This window comes from Perca fluviatilis, chromosome 23 (assembly GCF_010015445.1).
Source record: "Perca fluviatilis chromosome 23, GENO_Pfluv_1.0, whole genome shotgun sequence".
In the NCBI taxonomy this organism is placed as follows: domain Eukaryota; kingdom Metazoa; phylum Chordata; class Actinopteri; order Perciformes; family Percidae; genus Perca; species Perca fluviatilis.
In genome coordinates, this window is record NC_053134.1 from 24,841,687 (window position 1) to 24,864,154 (window position 22,468).

General features: G+C 42.1%; 1 protein-coding gene across 1 annotated transcript; it reads right to left on the reverse strand.

Moving 5' to 3' along the window:
* Nucleotides 1-1,705: 1,705 nt before the first annotated feature.
* samm50l (sorting and assembly machinery component 50 homolog, like) lies at nucleotides 1,706-22,023 on the reverse strand. Its single transcript, XM_039792222.1, has 15 exons — nucleotides 21,848-22,023; nucleotides 19,123-19,236; nucleotides 15,288-15,389; nucleotides 14,159-14,246; nucleotides 12,668-12,774; nucleotides 11,883-12,013; nucleotides 11,615-11,702; nucleotides 10,568-10,696; nucleotides 10,281-10,352; nucleotides 7,441-7,527; nucleotides 7,139-7,209; nucleotides 5,795-5,862; nucleotides 4,044-4,190; nucleotides 3,533-3,674; nucleotides 1,706-2,696 (listed from the first exon to the last, which is right to left on the reverse strand). The coding sequence occupies exons 1-15, from the start codon at nucleotides 21,866-21,868 to the stop codon at nucleotides 2,651-2,653; spliced, it is 1,413 nt and encodes a 470-aa protein (XP_039648156.1). The 5' UTR covers nucleotides 21,869-22,023; the 3' UTR covers nucleotides 1,706-2,650.
* Nucleotides 22,024-22,468: the final 445 nt, after the last annotated feature.

The window sequence follows — 22,468 nt, forward strand, 5'->3', positions numbered from 1 at the left end:
TGAGCTGTTGAACTCAGGAAAGAGGTCCAGGGTTCCTCTGTGCAAATAGAACAGCTACAAGCACTCATTGGTTCCTCTATGTCACGCTCATTAATGAGCAGCGATGAACGTATGACTGTGAATTAATTCATGTATATCTGTGACTGAATGTATGTATGGCTATGAATGGAGGAACGAAGGCGTATTTATACTGTAACTGAATGTATGGCTATTTATGAATGGATAAATGAATGTTTATTTATGACTGAATGCATGGATGCTTATGGAAGTAGGAATGAGTGTTTGTAAGGAGTGTATGGGAGAACAGAAGAATGTAGGAAGGATGGCTTTTTTGCACAAGTATAGAAAATGGTAATTTGCAATTTGCATAGCTCTTTGAGTAGCCCAAATGTTTACTGTAATTAATTTGTTAATTAGTTCATTGTTTTAAACCTGTGCACGTTGTAGGTTTCTGTTGTAACTCTTGCAGCAATTTCTCCCAGTGTCCAAAACTAATTTCTCCTTGGGGAGACTAATAAAGATACTTTGACTTTGATCGGACTTACCTTCCACAGCCTGGCTTACAGCCAACAGTTGAGTCTCATCACCTGGCCATACGGAACCATCCTTCTTGGAGGGGCTTGCCTGCGGTTGCTGGACCACAAATGTAATGTAACTATCTACATTTTATGATTTACTAGTTTGTTTAAATACCAAAAGCAAACATACACATTTAGCTAACTGCTTAAAATATCATTAAAAAATTCCTCTTTCATGACAAATACAATTAGCTAACACAATATCTATCTAAAGTTTGCTAGATTATCTGTCCAATCAGAGTTTTCTCTCGCACGACTATTTTGCAGCGGCTCTGTGCGGAGCTTAGCGCCGCCCATGATGATTCTGATTGGTTTAAAGAAATGCCATTTAACCAGAGCACCTTTTCCTCCCAAACCCTGAATGCTACAGGGCTGCCAACTCTCACGCACTGGCCGTGAGAGTGACACACACAAAAGTTTTCTCACATTTGCGACGCTACTTCACAAGCCATCCCAGGACTGTGGTCAAGCCAGCCGACACTCAGATCTCCGTGGTCAAATCAGCCGACGCTGAAATTGTAGTGCGCTCATACAGTATACTAGTACTTTTGGTAAGTGTATTAAATGGCACAGATCGACGGTCTTAGCAAAGTTAGCGGTAAGATACACATAGGACTACTTCCGGTATTCCAAAATAAGGTGTTAAAGTTTATATATAAAGTACATATAAAAATAAGATTAGTGGATTATATTTAAAAAAAAATTTACTGTATACATTTAGATTTTGCAAAGTAATTGTCCCACATTTCTACCGTAAAAAAGTCGAGGTGCTAAAAAACTATTTTGCTCCATAAATCCAGTCAATGACTAAAATATTTGAGTTGACATCTCTGACTACACCAATAATTAAAATCTAACAATTTAACTGTATGAATATGGAGGTTTTTCCAAGTAAAGTCCAACATTTTTACTGTAAAATGACTTTAAATCTGAAATTGTAGGTGCAATAAAACGACGTTGCTCCAAAATTCCAGGCAATGACTGATATATTTGAGTTAAGGACATCTCTGACTACACCCATAATGAAAATCAAACTGTATAAATATGGATATTTTTCAAAGTAAAATATTTTCCCACCTGAATGGTGAATGGGTATTTGAGAAAGCACAAAAAGGATCCAAAGAGAAACCAGGGGAGCAGCTGTGATTTATTTTGTGAATAACATCAAAAAGAGGACTAACGGTAAGAGCACTGGTGGTGGATGTTGCTCAGGTGGGGGGGGCGCGGATAGGTTCCCACCTTGAGAAATCAACCCGGCATTTTTCACATCAGACCAACAAGGGTTGAACAAACTGCTTTGGCACGAGGGGGGGGATCGATTCCCTTCCAACGCTGCTCCTTTAATTACAGAAGCGCCGGTTCTCTTTTCGGTTAATTCCCCTCGCTGCTACCGCGGCCGTTCAATCACACAGTACAACTCAACAGAACCCATCCGGTCAGAAGAGTGTGTGGCGTTCAACTGACCGTCAAAAACAAAGATTACTTAACAAGTCGTGCTCCTGGACCAGAAGCAATCCTGGAAAGGCAAACAGGGAATGTGCCCTGAAAATCTCTTAAAACATTCTGGAGAATAAAGGACTTTGTGTCACCACAGGAAACACAGTGGGGCGAAATCACTGGTTGATGACTTTACCACGGACAAGGTGCCAGCGCTGGAGAATTCAAACCAAAGAAAGAGCAACAGTGGGCTTAACATTCAACAACAAACCCATAACTCGATAGTCTGTTGCAGAGAATAAGCCCTGGCATGCTGTTGGGAAAAGACTCCCCATGATTGGATTCACCGTACACTATCTGCTGCTGAAGGAACCTGATATCTGGTTGCTTTCGACTCGAGCCCGTTCTGTTTGTACTGTAAAAACGTTCCAGTAGTTTTATGGCTCAGCGCTGGCACTTTGTTGTTCAAAAGCCGTGACGTATCAAAGGAGGGTTTGGGGGGGGTTGGGGGGGTCAGGCGTGTTTCCCCGGGACATAGGGCCCATGCTAGTGTTGCACACTTCACAACAAGTTACAGGTGACAAACGACAAGACATTCTTCCTTTTTCACATCACAGCCTGGATTAGCCATTAGGTCACAGGAAGCGGATTCCTGCTCCGAACTGGACACCGTCACATATCCTATGAGAGGAGAGAGGAAAGAACAAAAAGAAAAGGGAGGAATTACGGTCATCCTAAAACAAGTCCTATATGCAACAGTGCCGTGTGTAGCATTTTGGAGAGAAAAAAAAAGTTGAGTTGGGCGTGTTCGCTGTTGGGAGAAGTTCAGGGCCATCCACACCAAGAATGATACGATAGTTAGGAATCTATAGTTTGAGAAATCGTTTTAACTCAAGTGGATGATGGAGTCCACGCCACAGCTACCATATAACAACAACAACGACTTTCAGAGCCATTCGATGAACGATGGAAACACTGAAAGCCAATCAGAAGCCATCTGAGTTCATAACATGGCACGGCAGGGAGAGACACTGACAGCGAATCGGAATCCATCTGAGTTCATAACATGGCACGGCGGGGAGAGACACTGCGGAGAAATTTGTTGCATACAGGTGGTTAGTGGCGGGACTTTTCCCCTCGGTGGGGCTACGATCCTTTAGCTCGGTGTATTTTTTTTTAAAGGCATTTTTTAGGCCTTTATTTCCATAGGACTGTCTGACAAAAGCTGGGGTTTAGGAAGTCCAGTGACTAAAATATATATAAAGAGCAACAAAGTAAATGAAGGAAGGAGGTCGTGGTAGGTGAATGGGTAAAAAAATAGGACTTTCACCCAGGAGACTGGGGACTAGGAAATTCAAGTAAAATACAGACAGCACAAAACACATAGGGGGAGACATGAGGTACCGTGGTTATACTAGTTCTCTAGTCGTTTTTGTGAAAGTCAGTAAAAACAACATGAGTGAACCTTTGTCCTGGAATATGTAAATATGTATGAGTGTTCGTGACTAGTAGTCTACCTGTCTCCACTCTGAACTCCCATGGGCACGCAGTAGTTGAGCTCCAGTCTGGCGATGTTGCCGAGCCGCAGCACGATGCCGGCTCCATACGACCAGCGAATGCACTCGGCTAGCTTCTGAAGGTGTGCCCGCGGACCTTCGCCTGCACACACACGCACACAGACACAGTTACTAGGGGTGGGAGGAAACAAATCCATACAGAAAAGTATCTTTTTTTTTTTTTAGTGGTGCCAATTTTATATTCAATTCAATGTTCAATTTGTTCAACAAAAGAAAGTTCGAAATGATTTCCTTTTGTTCGTTTTAAGTTCAACAAGCAATCTGTTGTATTTTAGCAGAACACTGAAAGAGGCAGAAATGCAGAACGCATTTTAATATCCGTATATTTATCGCAAGTTATATATATATATAGCATTATCGCGATATTCATCAACGTTATCGCACATTTTTCTCACATGGTGCAGCCCCAGCAGGTATCTAATGCATCTAGTGCTATTTTCGGCCCACCCACCGTAGTTGAGGTTGCAGAGGTTGCCGGCGTTGAGGAAGAAGTGCGTTCTGAAAAGGTCTCCGAAGCCGCCCTTGCCCGGTCTGAAGGGCAGTGGGGTGTAGAGGTGCAGACCCCCGGCCCAGTACGCCTCTCCACCCAGGTAGTCCCCTGGAACACACACAGACAGGGTTAAACCAACAGAAGCTGCTGGACTACACTGCTTAATGGGACACTACCAGTGGTGGAATGTAACCGAGTACATTTACTCAAGTTACTGTACTTAAGTAGAAATGTTGAGGTGCTTGTACTTTACTTGTAGCCTTTTCTTTTCATGCCACTTTCTACTTCTACTCCGCTACATTTCAGAGAGAAATGTTTTACTCCACTACATTCATCTGATACAGCTTTAGTTACTAGTTACTTTAGTTACTCCGCTACATTCATCTGATACAGCTTTAGTTACTAGTTACTTTAGTTACTCCACTACATTCATCTGATACAGCTTTAGTTACTAGTTACTTTAGTTACTCCACTACATTCATCTGATACAGCTTTAGTTACTAGTTACTTTAGTTACTCCACTACATTCATCTGATACAGCTTTAGTTACTAGTTACTTTAGTTACTCCGCTACATTCATCTGATACAGCTTTAGTTACTAGTTACTTTAGTTACTCCACTACATTCATCTGTTACAGCTTTAGTTACTAGTTACTTTAGTTACTCCACTACATTCATCTGATACAGCTTTAGTTACTAGTTACTTTAGTTACTCCACTACATTCATCTGATACAGCTTTAGTTACTTTACACATTCAGATGTTTCGCACACAAACCACATGTAGTTTATAAAATCTGATGTTTTACTATAAATTAAACTACCCTACAATATGGGGGGGGTGCTAAATTGGATGGTGACAGTGTTGATACAGACGTAGAACATGGGGAGAGAGAGGGGTAACAAAGGTCTCCAGCTGGAGTCGACCCTGGGACGCGGTGTTACATGGTATGTGTCAACCACTATGTCACCAGGATGCTAGTCTATATCACTGACATATATAAAAGGTCTATATCCAAAATGTTCCACTTCCGGGATTGCTCCGGTGACACCGGAAATTGTGTCACTCTTTTCAGCCGGATGTCCGCCCCCTTCCTCTTACTTTGTGTTGGCGTTCTAACCTCTGGTGGATTTGTGAGGACTCTGGTTAACTGCTCCTCAGATCTCTGCAGGGTAAATCCAGACAGCTAGCTAGACTATCTGTCCAATCGGAGTTTTCTGTCGCACGACTAAAACTACTTTTGAACATCCACATGTTCCACCAAAACAAGTTCCTTCCTGAGACTATTCTGCAGCGGCTCTGCTGCTGACTCCGTCTGGCGCTTAGTGCAGCCCAAGACGATTGTGATTGGTTTAAAAAAAATAAAAATAAAAACGCTAATAAGCCAGAGCACGCTTTTCTCCCATCCCAGAATGCTGTGTGTGGACTAGCCAGACCCTCCTCCGCAGCGCTGTGGAGGAAGGTCTGGCAAAGCGAGACTACCAGGATGCCCGCACTGATGCATTTCTAAAGTGTTGATACAATGTTCTCTCTTTGCAATTAAGGAGCTCCTTGTCTGTGTTTTATCGTCTGGGACAGTAAGCCTTTTGACAGAGATAATGGATTAACTATAGTCTCAATTTAACAAACAGCTGGATTATTTTTAACCACAACTAACATTCTACATTTCCTTTGGTCACGTTTTCTACGACTGCCGGACTGAGCAGTTTTTACCTTCGCTCTGTGGTCCGATGCTGTACATCCCAAACCCTCGAACACTGGTGGGACCTCCGAGGTAGAACCTGGACAAAATGCACAACTATCATTGAACCATCCGCTCAGAGTGCATGGTTGTCATAAACCTCACAAATCTGCCATTTAAAAAACAGTGAGTATTTAACAGCACAAAGTTCAAGCAAAAAGAGCACTTAAACCAATGAAAATGTTTGGGTGACAAATGAGAACACATTAAACGAATGGGTCAGTTTAAACATATAGCTTCTTAAAAGTATCCTTGCTCCTCACTGAAGCTGTGTGAAGTGGGTAACTATTTTGAGAATAATGAACGTCCGTTAACATTCCAGCCGTTGCCAAATGAGTTTCTCCAAAGCTAATTAAGACTATCAGCTCCACACAACTCTCTCTGGATCTCTCAGTAGGACTATGTTCAGGAGATTGTGGCGTCCGGTGACTTTCCCGCACAGAAACTCGAGTGAAGATAATGACCTCTTCTGAAGAGTTCATCATGTTTTTTTAAGCCTCTGTGTCCTCCTTGGCTACTAGCTACTGTGTGGAGGTGTGTGTGTACTGTGTGGAGGTGTGTGTGTGTGTGTGTGTGTGTGTGTGTGTGTGTGTGTGTGTGTGTGTGTGTGTGTGTGTGTGTAGAAGGGGCATGCAAGATCACGGAAGGCTTGTATCATGTGGACGCGCCGACAGTTTTGTTGTCATTACTTACGCTGGTCGTCCATTTGTCCGTGCGACGCTTGTGTCGCGCCGCACTCCACTCCACGATTTCAACGTGCACGCAAAGCATCCCGGGAAGGCGCCGCTGCATTTGAAAAAAAACGCTGTGCGTCCAAAAGCTGGCCGATGATGCCCATCTCTATGCAAATGAATCTGTTGAACGCGACGCGACTATCCAGTAGAAGTAGACGAAAATCTTTTAAACTGACCTTTGTCGATCTGAAATGAAGACAGATTCAGCAACTGCACGGCCTATTTCTCGCTTAAAATGTTTTCAGAAACACGCTGAGAAGCCAGACCCACGTCACGCGTTCGTCCAATCAGCTGCCGGTCAAGGGGCGTGGAGCATCAACCATGGACGTATGACGTCGCGACACCAAGCTTCAGTCGTGTCGCAAAAGTGGATCTATACCGTTAGAATTCCTTATGTGGGGGGCGACCAAAACTACGCACTATAGCTTTAAGGAGCTAATATAAGTTTTGATTTTTGAATGGATGTTTTATATTTGGAGAGAAGTCCCTTCATTAATAGAGCCCAAATGTGTGGAAGTGGTATGTTGAGGTGTGGCTCATGTGTCAGAGCCAGATGACAGCTCTTGGATAAATCAGACGCACCTGTCGGCGATGCAGGACGGCTGTCCTCCGATTGGACAAAGCATCCCACCCCACAGAGAAGCAGACAAGACCTGAGAGAACGCAACATGTTGCATTTTTAGACACCAAACCTTGCACAAAAAGTATACAGTGAAACAGAGCTGTTCATCTTCAAATCACTTAGTGCTGCTCTATCGCCCACTGGTGGTTCTGCAACGCAATCTACTTTGTCCAAGTAAAGACCGAAGACCAAAAGAACAAACTGAAAGATTGGTTGCATCTTTTAGAAGCCGGTCACATCAAACAGGTCTGGAGGGACTTACCGAGTCCCAGAAGAGCCGCCTGTTGAGCTGCAGCTCAAAGTCCTCTTTCAAGAAGCTGGCGTCTCCTCCCGTGTAGCCAGCCAGTTCCTGCAGGGCAAACACATCAAACGTCCTTGGTGGTAGAGAAAACAACACAACAAATACAACTTCTGAAATTAGCCACAAATCTCTAAACAGCTGGCCTTGCTCCTCTCCCGCCGCCCATACCTGCTCGACGGAGAACTTAATGTCACGCTGCTATGAGGTGGTATCGGAGTAATTTGAAGATTACAAGTATAAGTACATGTGCACGGCATCAGACCGATATCAGATTATGGCATCGGTATTGGTGCATCCCTAGTTTAAACACATCATTTCCCTTCTGACAGAGATGTTATTCTCCGTTTCCTGCCCCAAGGAAAATTAGTTTATAGCCAACGCTGGTACTGCTAAGGAGCTCTCCCTGTCAAACAAATAAAAAAAAGAAATAAACAATGAGCAAGGAAGAACTGAGAATTTCAGATCCACAGTTTCTTTGCCATGTAACCCTCAAGTGTGCGCCCTTTGGCCAGAAATCTAGGTTTCGTCTTTGACCCAGCATTAAAATTTGACAAACAAATGTGTTGTGTTGTCAAATGTAGCTTTGTTCATCTCAGGACTATTGTTAAACTAAAATCCTTCCTCTGTCGTAAGGACTTGGAGACTGTTATACCTGCTCTTATTTAGTCTCGTATTGACTACTGCAATTCCTTGTATTCTGGGATTTGCCAAATCATCTTGATCACGCCTGCAGCTTGTCCAGAATGCAGCTGCTAGATTGTTGACTGTTACCAGAAGGAGGGATCATATCTCTCCGATATTGGCTTCTCTTCACTGGTTACCGGTCAAATATAGAATCGATTTTAAGGTAATAAGGCATTACATGGATTGGCCCCTTTATATGTTGCTGATCTCCTTACCCTACATCACACCTCCAGGAACCTAAGATCATCTAATCAGTTCCTTTTAGCTATTCCACAGACTCGGATGAAAACAAAAGGGCGATCGTGCCTTCTCCGTTGTGGCCCCGGGACTCTGGAACAAACTTCCCATTCATATCAGGCCCTCCTCTACTGCCGAGATCTTTAAGTCTTGTCTTAAAACACATTTTTATTCTTTGGCATATGATTTAGTTTAGGGAAATTTGTATAGAAGTGTGTTGTTTGTATGATGTTCATTGTGTCTTTGTTTTTATAAACATAATATAAATTTGTACAGCACTTTGTTCAGGTTGGTTTTAAATGTGCTCTATAAAGAAACTGACTTGACGAAACACACATTGTAGTTTTTGTACCATCTAAGACTTATTTTCGATGCTATCCAGCCCCTAAAAAGGCAGCTGAACTTGTTTTCCCAGGCATTGTTAAAGATCTGACTGTTCTGTATGGTGTCTCCACTGTCTCCACTCCAACTCTACATTGTAACTTCTCCTGTGCATTGTTTGTTCAAATAAAACTGTGTTGCTACAAAACTCTAACAAAAAAAAAAAAAAAAAATGCAACTGTTCTTAAAATATATACATTTGTTCATTTATTGAAAATCAGTAACCACCTAAAATACCTCTTACAGTAATTTCACTGTGTAACATTACATTTGCACCTTGTTTGTGACACAGAACGCTCGGTTACATTGTAACAGTGGTTCTCTGAGTGAAGAGACTCTCCACCTTACACACTTTCTCATTCAATGCATTTCCTTTTTATTTTTATGACTATTTACATTGTAGATTCTCACTGAAGGCATCAAAACTATTAATGAACACATATGGAATTATGTACTTAACAAAAAAGTATGAAATAACTGAAAACATGTCTTATATTTTAGATTCTTCAAAGTAGCCACCCTTTGCTTTTTTATTAATAAAGGGAAAAACTTCCACTAATGAACCCTGACAAAGCACACCTGTGAAGGTAAAACCATTTCAGGTGACTACCTCATGAAGCTCATTGAGAGAACACCAAGGGTTTGCAGAGTTATCAAAAAAAGCAAAGGGTGGCTACTTTGAAGAATCTAAAATATAAGACATGTTTTCAGTTATTTCACACTTTTTTGTTAAGTACATAATTCCATATGTGTTCATTCATAGTTTTGATGCCTTCAGTGAGAATCTACAACGTAAATAGTCATGAAAATAAAGAAACACATTGAATGAGAAGGTGTGTCCAAACTTTTGGCCTGTACTGTATTTTAATAACCGTTATTTATTCAGGGAGGGCCATTGAGATCAAGCTCTCTTTTACAATGACGCCCTGATTACAGCACAAATAAAAACAATCTTAGAGAAATTACAGTACAAATAAATATTCGGATCATAAAACAATGCCCAAACTTTAATATGTAAATGCAACAAAAATAAGTGAGAATCACTGGTGTAGTTAATAAGAGGGCTATTAAAAACAAGACGTAACACATTTCATCATCTTCAACATCCCAATGGAAACAAGTTGTTCTAATTTGAGAGAATCCTGAAGCCGGTTCCTTCGGTCAGGAGCGTCAAAGTTAAAAGCACTCTTCCCTAATTTACAGTTGGTGTGTGGGGTGAGAAGCCTGATGTGTGTTACTTTTAGCGTGTCTGATGTCCTGTGTAAATTTTTAGGGTGAGAAACCCGTCACTAGTAATAAAACGTCAACGTGGCAGATGTAGCACGCATGTAAACAATGTCCCCATAATCAAAAACAGGCATTATGAGTGACTGCACTACAGTTTTCCTACTAAAAATTGGAAAACAAGCCTTTCTGTGCAGAAAACTAATTTGGAATAAGGAACATGTAACGGTGGAGAGATTGTCTCGATACGATAGAGAACGCGCGTGCACACTTACCTGGTTGAGCCGGAATAAGGCACCCCTGCTGGGGAAAATGGCAGAATTCCTTGAATCGATGGACAGAGTGTGCTGCAAACAAACAAAACAGGAGTTGTGTTGAACTGGTGCGCTGGACAAAATGATTTTACAGCCTTTCCAAACATTTCCTGAAAATGATATCCATCAAAAGGCAAATATGGAAAAGAAAAGTTGTGTTTTTTTAAGAAGAGACTAATTTACATCAAACAAAACCAAAAAGACATTTTGAGTGTAGCAGGAGCTACAAAAACAGCTCCAGGATGTACCGAGAGGGCAGATTTCAGGGAGTGTCCGCTCTCCTCTCGCACGGCGAAGGACGCGCTGCGTGCCAGGCAGCCCAGCTCCCTCCACACACCCTCCCACTTCAACGTGTGGTTGGTCATCCCGAGAGGAAACTGCAGGACAGGAAGATGGAGAACTTCAGCTGAAGAGGTGCTTAGTTTAAGTCAACTTAACAGTTACAGGTCTTGCAGATAATGTGTCAATCCTGCATGGTTAAACATGCATGTGTGTGTGTGTGTGTGTGTGTGTGCGTGCGTGCGTGCGTGCGTGCGTGCGTCTCTCTCAACACACACATACATGCTTTTGTCCCGCGAATTTCTTTTCCTTCTTTACCAAAAACAAAAGTTGAATAATACTGTTCTGGAGACATATCATGAGACAATTCTGAAAATGAATTGTTTTCTAAGAAGAATGCACATCCCATGTCAGTCAGTCAATCTGACATTGATTTCCTTTGTAAAGAAGAACATGGATTTTCTGCATTTTCTGCTTTCACTTTGTTTTGCTGGAAACAGATATGATGTAGTTGCCGTCAGAGGTACCGTACAAACAGAAAATATTTAGGTCAATTATTGGTAAAATAAAAAAATATTGATTTGAAAAAGAACCTACGCTGTATGCTCAATACATACGAATTTTGATTTTTGTTTTCCCCCAGCCCTACTGTACAGTATTATAAACATAAACAATATGTGCAGGTTGATGCAATATCTGCTCTTTGCAGGTCTTATGTTAATAACATTTAAGACTTTTTGCAAGCTTAGGCAACAGCTACAAAAATGCCTGAGCTGTCTGAGACTTTTTCTTCAAAACATACAAACAAATGTGTTGTGTCTGATTGCAGTTTGGAGTTGGAACTGCTGTACAAAAATACAGAGCGTGCATGTATTCACCAACTCTTCCGCTCTCTCTCAAATTTCCATTTCAATTTGCGTGATGAGCATGATATGTTAAGACATTTGTGTTGCCAAAGCATGTAAAATAAATAGAAAAAGGAATAGTGGACAAAATAAAAAGACACAGCCTCTTACATTTAATTCTGCAGATACGCCTCTGTCGGTCTCTTTCAAGGAGCTCCATGGGAACTGACCGGTGACTTTGTACATGTTGAGTGTGAGGCTGAAACAGAAAACAGCAAATCTGAAGAAAAAAATACAACAACTCCTCACTGTGCCTTGGTGGTGCATTCACTAACAATGTCCGTCTTGAAAAGCACTGCGTTTACTCCTATGTAGCGAGGATGTCTGCGCTTTCTGGGACACGCAGTCGACAGACTTTTCAGGACGCTCACTGACATACTTGCGTTCAAAGTGTCCGGGCTGGGGCTTGAAGAAGGACAGGCCATAGGACGTCTCCTTGGTCCCGTAGGAGAACTGGAAGGTGAGTTTCTCAGCTCGACCGAACACGTTGGGCAACTTCAGACCCAGCACCTGGAAGACCGGACAAATACTGTTAGCACTAGAGCCACTTAGGTCTGGGACCATTTAGGCTTGTACTGGGGTTTTTCTTTCACTGTAATAGCACCATGTGTCCAGATGTCAGTAACTTGTTACTAACAACTCACTGGGGGTGATGATGATGACTTTTTTTTTCCTTTTTTTAATATAGCATCACTACTTATTGAAGAAACTTAACATTTTGGCACCTCTGGGCCTTCTATTTTTTTATCTTCACCGACTTTTTTTTTTTTTTGTATGTTTTTATTGATTTTCACAGGAAATGTTACTACAAACATAAGGACTTATTTTTTTTATTCTGCTTCGAGTGTCACGCAAACAGTTTCCCCGTATTTTTGGTTGGGCGCACAACTAGGTGGGCCGGATCAAAATTTGCGAGGGGCCCGGATTTGGCCCGCTGGCCTCGAGTTTGACACACGTGATCTAAGTAGACAATTTAATCAGACTCCTGGCAGCCAATCAGAGAGCATTTACCATGGCTGTGGTATAAAAATCTCTCTAGCATGTGTGCTTGAGAAACCTCGTTAAACAAGTTCACCATGCTATGTCCCCTGTCTAATCCCCAGCCCATAATAAAGAGCAAAATATGACCGACATGAATTATATGGAAGTGCTGTTGTCTCTCACCATGCTTCCTTCATTGTTGCCAACCATGGTGTTGTAGCTTCCTGTCAGCCTCTTTACCTCCGTCACCTCAAAAGTTACATCCAGACCGTTGGGCAGAGCATCGGAACCTGAGAGGGAGGGAGAACCAATCAGGAGGAAGACGGTTTGATTCTGCATAATACACGTCACACAGCCGTTATCCCATAGGAAAACACCAGGCAGTCACATCTCAGAGAAAGACATTTTTCCAAATGCGTGACAGAAATACAGACATTGTTTTAATTACCTGTTCCGTTCACAATAGTACCGCATTGCCAGACCTTCCTCCACAGCGCTGCGGAGGAGGGTCTGGCTACACTACACGTACATTCCGGGATGGGAGAAAAGGTTTATCGGCATTTCTATAAACCAATCACAATCGTCTTGGGCGGCGGTAAGCACCGGACGCAGGTACGCAGAACAGCCTCGGGAAGGGACTTGTTTTGGTGGAACCTGTGCACGTAGGGAGGCCAGCTCTGGATATAAAATGGCTGTCGAGTGTGCAATGAGAATTTTACTCCAAAAAAAAGATAAACATCATTTGATTGTCAGCTCTAGCTCGGAGGATGTTTCCCGAATGGGCCGGAGTTTGGTATGCCAACACAAAGAAAGCGGAAGGCGACGGGCATCCGACGGAACCTCCGGCAGCATCGCAACGATCCCGTAAATAAAACCTCGTTGATATAGACTCAGAGTTTCTGCAGGTTTCACCAAGTCAAATGTAAGACTTTTTAAGACCTTTATCACAACAACTAAGCCCAACATTTTTGTACTTCCCCATAGCTGAAGAATAAAATCGGTTTTATATCTGTGGTACAATAGGGACGAAAGAGACTCGCGCCAGTAAGCTGATTGGCTGCAATATAAGTTGCACGCTGGTCTCATTTGTAGTGGTGATACAGAGAAATTACATTTGGACTAGCGAAAGAAAGAACTACAAGGCCACAGAAAAAAGAAAGAGCATTAGAGGTAGAGTTGCATGGACGTAGGAAAAGGAAGAGCTGTTTAGAATTATTTATTATTTATTTAATTAAATTTTAGACTTTGTAAGGCTTAAAATTGTAGACTTTAAGGCTTTTTAAGACCCCACGGAAACCCTGAGACTAGGTTCATAATGACAAGATTTAAAGGAACACGCCACCGTTTTTCGAAATAGGGTTATTCACCATCTCCCCTAGATTTAGATAGGTAGGTAAACGCATTTTTGTCTCAGTGCGTGCATTGTCTTTGCACTAGTTTAGCTTAGCATAGTGAATGGAATCCTTTGTTGCTGGATAGCATGTCCTGAGTAAAAAGTGAGCCTACAACAACAACAAACAAACCTAATTACTTCTTGTGGCCTGCGTATTCACAAAAAGTACAAATAGCAATGCAGATTGCAGAAAACGTTCCTTCACATTTGGGTTTGAGTAAATAGAAAAATGATTCTATAGTGGTGAGGCTCTTTTTGGAAAGAAGGTGAGAGTGAGCTACCTTCAGACGTATCGATAAGGACCTCCACCTCTTTGAAGACTCCCAGGCGGAGAAGCCTCTGTCTGGCGATGTGAGACTTCTTCATCACCTGGAACCAAGACAGACACACAGCTCTGATCGCAGGAAACCTCATCTACTGGACTCTTCAGAGAGACAGACACACACAGCTCTGATCACAGGAAACCTCATCTACTGGACTCTTCAGAGAGACAGACACACAGCTCTGATCACAGGAAACCTCATCTACTGGACTCTTCAGAGAGACAGACACACAGCTCTGATCACAGGAAACCTCATCTACTGGACTCCAAAATTCTAAAACTTTTCAGAACCAGAAACCGTGAGTGTGGCAATGCCTTGCAGCAGCGATTCTCAACTGGTGGGTCGACGCCCAAAAGTGGGTCGCGGACCCGTTCCGGGCGGGTCGCGGACAGCTGGTCAATAATTGGATAAAATAATATTTAATGCGCGTCTGATTTTGGTCTTTTCTTTTGAAACAACAAACACATTTTGACGGACATGCGTCAGAGCCGTGCAGCAGTCTAGCGCTGTAGCCATGGTAACCATCATTTGATTTCCGCTCACTTTAAGTTTGTGTTGACGTTTGGAGGCAAGGTGGAGAAATTTGACCCCGAGTATTTAAAATGTAGATTTTCGTACGTTGAGGATAAAAAGGGACAGAAATGACAGGTCAGGTGAAAACATCTCGTTTTGTGGGCTTTTAAAAAATATATATATTTAGTGCAGTATTTCACTTTTGTACATGGATTGGTCATGGTCCTCCTCAGTTCCTTACTAATGTTCTCTAAATGCAGAGATATGCATAGAAGTTAAATATCTAATTGTGTGGCCTTATTTATTTTGTGCAGTTTTGATATTTCATTTATTTGTCTCCTCCTCAGTTTGTTATTAATGTGCTCGGAAATGCACTTTGTAAATATGTGTATTTATGTTAAAATAAAAAGATGACATACGTGTGTTTCCGAAGGCTATTTCTGAAAAATAAATATGCTTGTTTTGAATTCTATAAAAGTGGGTGGCGACTTTATGACCATGGGGAAATGTGGCTCACAGGGGCAGACCAGTTGAGACCCCTGTGTTAGAGTGCAGTACGGTCATGAATACATACATCAATGAGGTTTTTGGCGTGGAAAACCTCAGAGATCTCATAGCCGAGCAGATCCTCTTTGGTTCTTCCAAGACCCTGGATGTTAACATGTTGGACCACCACCTGCAATCAAACATATTTCACTTGATACATTTATCACTAAATAAAAGCAACACAGAGTATAATAATCTGTACATATACAACGAATCACATTGGTACTATCGAAGAATTTAATTCTTTCTAAAATATTTAGAAAGAATCATAGCACAGAGACGGCACTGGTGAAAATTACTAACGACCTTTTAACTGCTGCAGACAAAGGTCTTGTCTCCATTCTTGTTTTACTAGATCTTAGTGCTGCATTTGACACTATTGACCATTCAATCCTGTTACAGAGATTGGAACACTTGGTTGGCATTAAAGGAATTGCTCTGAGTTGGTTTAGGTCCTATTTCTCTGCGATCTCAATTTGTGAATGTTAATGATAAATCCTCCAAGTATGCACGCTAAAGTTAGCCAGGGGTTCCTCAAGGCTCAGTGCTTGGACCAATTCTATTCTCCTTATATATGCTTCCTCTAGGCAATATTATTAGAAAACACTCAATTAACTTTCACTGTTATCGGATGACACCCAATTATACTTGTCAATCAAACCAGACGAAACCAGCCAGCTAGCTAAATTTCAAGCGTGCATTAAGGATATAAAATCCTGGATGACCTATAATTTTCTGATGTTAAACCCTAACAAAACTGAAGTTATTGTGCTGGGCCCTAAACACCTCCGAACTTCATTATCTAAAGATATAGCTACTCTGGATGGTGTTGCCCTGGCCTCCAGCACCACTGTTAGAAATTTAGGAGTTATCTTTGATCAGGATATATCCTTTAATGCCAATCTAAAACAAACCTCAAGAACAGCCTTTTTTCATCTTCGTAACATTGCCAAAATTAGGAATATCCTGTCTCAAAACGACGGCTGAAAAACTAGTCCATGCATTTGTTACTTCCAGGCTGGACTATTGCAATTCCCTACTGTCAGGTTGCTCAAATAAGTCTCTTAAGACTCTCCAGCTGATCCAGAATGCTGCAGCCGTGTTCTCACAAGAACTAAGAAAAGAGATCATATTTCTCCTGTATTAGCTTCTCTGCATTGGCTTCCTGTTGAATCCAGGATTGAGTTTAAAGTCCTTCTCTTGACCTACAAAGCTCTAAATGGTCTAGCACCATCATATCTAGAAGAGCTCCTAATACCCTATTGTCCCACTAGAGCACTGCGGCTCCCCAGAATGCAGAGTTACTGGTGGTACCTAGAGTCTCTAAAAGTAGAATGGGAGCTAGAGCCTTCAGTTATCAGGCTCCTCTCCTATGGAACCAGCTCCGATCTGGGTTCGGGGGGAGAAACTGTCACCTCATTCAAGAATGAACTTAAAACTCTCCTATTTGATAAAGCTTATAGTTAGGGAGTGAGGAGTTGCAGTGTTCACCTAACTGGCCCAACTGCTTCTCTTCATAATTGTTAGATTAATAATACATAACAAAGTAGAGGGAGGCAGGCCAGCCAAGCCAGATCCGGAGCGGGAGAGTTCTAAGCCCGAAAAAGCTACCTCTCCTTATGACCTGTCTCTCTTAGTTACCCGTTATAGTTACGCTGTTATAGTTCTAGACTGCCAGGGGACTTCCTTCCTTTGACACACTGAGCTGCTCTCTCCTCTCCCTTTCTATTACTGTTACTATTACTATTACTATTTGTGTGCAGCCCGTCCCAGAAATTACTAAGTTACTAATCCTAGCTTCTGGGGAGTTTAACTCCCCGGAGTCCTTTGTTTTTCCCCCCCGTATTTCCTTGGAGAACGTTGGCACCAAGATCCTGGTCGCAGCTGTCCCGTGGTCCTGCTGCACTCCCTGCTGAACTCAGTGATGCCCTGCAATGTCATGGTGCGTCCTGCTGAACCCTGCAGCTTCCCGCTACATCCAGTCACTGTTCCATTATTAATGTGACTACTATCGCCACTGTTCATCACACCCCCAACCGGCTCGTCAGACACCGCCTACCAAGAGCCTGGGTCTGTCCGAGGTTTCTTCCCAAGAGGGAGTTTTTCCTCGCCACTGTCGCACTGCTTGCTCTTGAGGGAATTACTGGAACTGTTGGAATTGTTGGGGCTTTGTAAATTATAGAGTGTGGTCTAGACCTACTCTATCTGTAAAGTGTCTCGAGATAACTTATGTTATGATTTGATACTATAAATAAAATTGAATTGAATTGAAAGTCCGAACGAACTTAGCGAAAGAAAGAACTACATCAGAATAAAAAAAATAAAAAAATAAACATTTCAATGAGCATTAGAGGTAGCGTTACATGGACATATAGGAACATTTTAAATTATTTAAGACCTAGAACACAACACTTTTTTTTTAAGGCCTAAAACTTATAATACCCCGATAATCGAGCAGCCCTAACTTCTGATAAGTTTACAATAATTCGATTTTCTAACTTACTTAGCATGCCTTGCTAACATTGCACCATTGTATCGAAGGGTCCTAAATATTGTTCTTCAGCTCTTCTGCATGACGAGTAAAGAATTGTGCATACCAGGGGCTGTAACCCAAAGTGTAACCTGTTATAACCCACCAATTACATTACATGTCATTTAGCAGACGCTTTTATCCAAAGCGACTTCCAATTGCTACATATCTCAGAGACCACACACCTCTGGAGCAACTAGGGGTTAAAGTGCTCATATTATGATCATTTTCAGGTTCATAATTTTATTTAGAGGTTCTATCAGAATAGGTTTCCATGGTTTCATTTTCAGAAAGCACCATATTTTTGTTGTACTGCACATTGCTGCAGCTCCTCTTTTCACCCTGTGTGTTGAGCTCTCTGTTTTAGCTACAGAGTGAGACAACTCATTTCTGTTCCTATCTTTGTTGGGAGTCGCACATGCCCACTACCTAGTTAAGGACTACTAGCCAGTCAGAAGCAGAGTATGAGGGCGTGCCCTGACAGTACCTAGGTAAGGACTACTAGCCAGTCAGAAGCAGAGTATGAGGGTAGGGCTGGGCGATATGGAGAAAATCAGATATCACAATGTTCTTGACCAAATACCTCGATATCGCGGCTATATTCTAGGGTTGACAATTGGTGCTTTAACTTAGTGTCTTCACACTAAGATTTTAGATAAATAATCATCAGTAATGTGGACATAATGTCTGAGTGGGGAAAAGGCAAATAATAGAACAGCTAGTAGGTTCAGAAAAGTACATCTCTTTATTGTAATGCAGCCTTTAAAACCAGGAAAAGACAACACTTATGTCATATCACGATATTACCATATCCAAAATCTAAGACGATAACTAGTCTCATATCACAATATCGATATAATATCGATATATTGCCCAGCCCTATATGAGGGCGTGCCACACTAGCAGCTAGGCGAGCATTATAACGTGTGTTCCAAAGTGACCCACGTCTGTCTCTGAAGTAAAGGCTGGACTACAATAGAGCTGTTTGGAGCAGTTGGTGAACAGTGTTTTCTGTTGGAGATGGTAAGTCCCTTTGGGGGGGACTTTGGGATTTTTCACTTTGTAAACCTATTATATGCACAAAAAAGATATATAATACAATAAATGTAAGGGGGAAAAGCCAAAAAGCATAATATGAGCACTTTAGGTGTTGCAGTGGGAATTGAACCCAGATCTCCCACACCAAAAGGCATGCGTCATATCCACTGCGCCACCCATCACATTACCGTAAAGATTGCTCTACATTTGCTAACTACTATTTTTCATATTTTACAAGACCTACTATGGTATTTGGATTACTACTACTACTACTGCTGATGCTGCTACTACTCACATCTTTGTTTTCGAGGATCTCCTGCTTAGACTCCTGCTCCGGTTCTGGAGGCTCCATCAAGTCATCAGGGTTGACGCCCAAGTCCCGGCCGTGCATCGGGAGAGGATCCAGACTCTGCAGCAGTGATAAGCACTATGTTAAAAGACACCGCCTGTACAATCTGTACTAAATGCAAGGAAACAGAACAGCCCCCCCCCCCCTGGAAGAAATCCTACTTTGTCAACAGTACTTGGCTGTATAACATAGGATAGTGTTAATGGCTACAATATTAAAAGGTCCCATGACATGGTGCTCTTTGGATGCTTTTATATAGACCTTAGTGGTCCCCTAATACTGTATCTGAAGTCTCTTTTATATAGACCTTAGTGGTCCCCTAATACTGTATCTGAAGTCTCTTTTATATAGACCTTAGTGGTCCCCTAATACTGTATCTGAAGTCTCTTTTATATAGACCTTAGTGGTCCCCTAATACTGTATCTGAAGTCTCTTTTATATAGACCTTAGTGGTCCCCTAATACTGTATCTGAAGTCTCTTTTATATAGGCCTTAGTGGTCCCCTAATACTGTATCTGAAGTCTCTTTCCCGAAATCCAGCCTTGGTGCAGAATTACAGCCACTAGAGCCAGTCCCACAATGAGCTTTCCTTAGGATGTGCCATTTCTGTGTCTGTAGCTATTGAGGAGGAGAGAGGGAGGGGCAAAGTGGAGGGTGGGGGTGTGACCTTGACCAACTGCCACTTTGCTCATTTGAAAGCCATGATGCCTTTCTCTCATGGGTTGGCCAAATTCTCTGGGGGGGTAAAGCAGAGAAAGGGGAGGTAACCTTGCTCCTTATGACCTCATAACAAGTAAGATTCCAGAACGGCCCATCTGAGCTTTCAATAGGCTCGTTCGAGATGAGCCAGATCTGCGCAGAATCGATCACCGGCGATCGCCGCCCAATGCATGCCGGTTAGATTTGTGTCCGACTTGATCCCGACTTGCTCTGATGTCATGCACACGTAGGCAACGATAATCTCACGAGACCAAGGCGACTGCAGTTCTGAGACGCAGGTAGCGCAGTTGCTTTTCACCAACTGCAAGAGCCAGGCGGACGCAGGCGGACCCAGGGCATGCTGGGAAACGCCGGCCTCTCAGCTGATCGAACAGCTGATTGGTTCAGAATCAACTCAACATGATGACGTTTTATATAAACTTTTTATTGATTTGGAATCGGAGGGATTTTAACTGCGATTTGTCTGATTTAAAGGCTTATTCTGTACAGACCACATGTAATGTGACTGATAGTTACGTTTAGAAGTCAGAGAGACTGAATCTGTTCAGATTACAGATCATCTACAGTGTGTTGTTAATTAAAATCAGCAACAGATCGCATGTGAGCATTTTGACAGCTACTCTGTCATAATAAAAACAGCTGGAGACTGTGTAGGAGCTGATATAGGGGTCTGATAAAAGTTTATCAAATCGGAATCGGACCACCACTGTTTCTGTCACTTCCTGTTCAGCCTGAAGGCTGCTGGAATCAGCTGGAAAACTGTCCGACTTGAGAGCGGATTTTTGTCACCGCCCCCGGCTGCTGCTGCCTGCTCTCGTCTACTTTACAGGCGAGGCGCAGTTCATCTCCAACGAGCCTGCTTTCTCAAAGGCAGAGCAGGATACCCAGGGCTCGGTTTACACCTATCACCATTTCAAGCCAATTGGGGACCATAGGCACACAATTATTAATGTTAAAAAACCTCATAAAGTGACATTTTCATGCCATGGGACCTTTAAACAGATTATTTATATATGCCGTTTTTTGAGTCATGAGCTTTGTCATGTCTCAAATAGAAGGGATATAGTAGCAATAATAAATAAGGGGTTTAATAAATAGTAGGGAAATAGTAGCAAAATGAAATAGTTTTCAATATTAATTTTTTAGGTTGACTTTTCTAAAGACGTTTGAAATATTTGTTGTGGAATCACTGTAGCTATAGTCTAAAAAAAGACCTTGAATAACCAAAGTGCTAGAATAGTTACATTTCAATGGCTTCACTCTGTTAGTAACAATTGTACATTTAAAAAATCTGCTCAGGTGAAAACAGATATAAAACAAAATTGACAAAATTGATAGTTCAACCATATCAAAGGATATGATTGATGATTTATTTTATTTTATTTTTTTAGTATGTATGGCACCTTTAAAAGGGCAGGAATGTCAATGGGTGGGGCTTTAAGAGAGGACTCGAGTGTTTCTGATGTCCTACAGCCAGTGAAAGTCACTGCACGTGGAGAGTTGACTTGTGTACACGTTATAATATAATATATAATATTGGGATAGGAGACCATAGCGACTGTACCTTCTGGAATGTCCTCTGTAAATAACAGTCTGAATATCGACTTAAATATCACCACAATGAGAAGCGTTACAACGAGTTGTCAAATTATATGATGATGTCTTCGTTTGAAAATGCCGCCCTGGCTAACGTCATACAGGCAGCATTACGGGCATTTAAATTAGCTAAAGGCTAAGTTATGTCGCTTCGCCATTCACAGTTCACCTGTATAAACTCAAGTTCACCCGTCAGGTGTCTTTATTGTTGGTCTCTGTCCGACTGGGTGGAACAGTACACCGAGTACAAACGCTGGGGAGGCTGCAGCCTTTCAGCACTGACTGGGCAAGGAGGTCACAGTCAAAAAAAAAAAGCCACAGAAAAAGCCCGCTGTCAGGGAGAAATGGAGTTTACCTTAGCATGGACAGTCCCCATGTTAACTATCCGCTCCTAAAAAGCCTCTTCAGTCGGCGTTAGCTGCTCCGCACACAGGAGAAAATGGATAAATGACAGCGGCTACTTTCTCCAGTACCAAACCCCCTTCAAGGGAGACGCCATGACAGTTGCTGAGATCTCGTGCTGTGTTCAAGTACTCCTCGTAATGTAACAACCTCAACAGAGGTCTTCATAAACCAGGAACGTTATGTAGGCTATTTTATGTTTTCTGTGTAAAAAGGTCCTACATGGAAAGAAAATGAGTGGTACTCACATTTATGTTATGTTAGAATTTAAGCAATACACAACAGAAGGAATGAAAAAGCAGGTACGCAGCAGGTGTGGATATGCGGGCAACATGAGTTCACTAATGACATTGTGTGTACAGTGATGCTAAAAGCTACCAGCTCCTGTGAAGTGGCTCCACAGCCATAAAAACCAGGGAGCAGGAGCCAAACCCAGCGGCCACAGTTTGACCCATCTACATTGTTGCAATATTAGGATATTGTAGGCCTAATGTTAGATGTTACAATGTAGCAAATGAGTGGCACCAGACAGCATATTGGAGAGAAAAGCTACTAACTTAAGACAACGCTGTCA

Excerpts from the sequence above, each read along its gene's own strand:
- samm50l (XM_039792222.1), bottom strand. The coding sequence starts at position 21,868 with ATGGGGACTGTCCATGCTAAG. Across the intron at positions 12,775-14,158 it reads CCTTATCGATACGTCTGAAG|GTTCCGATGCTCTGCCCAAC; the intron begins GTAGCTCACTCT and ends CCTCCCTCTCAG. Across the intron at positions 2,697-3,532 it reads GGAGTTCAGAGTGGAGACAG|GATATGTGACGGTGTCCAGT; the intron begins GTAGACTACTAG and ends CTCCTCTCATAG.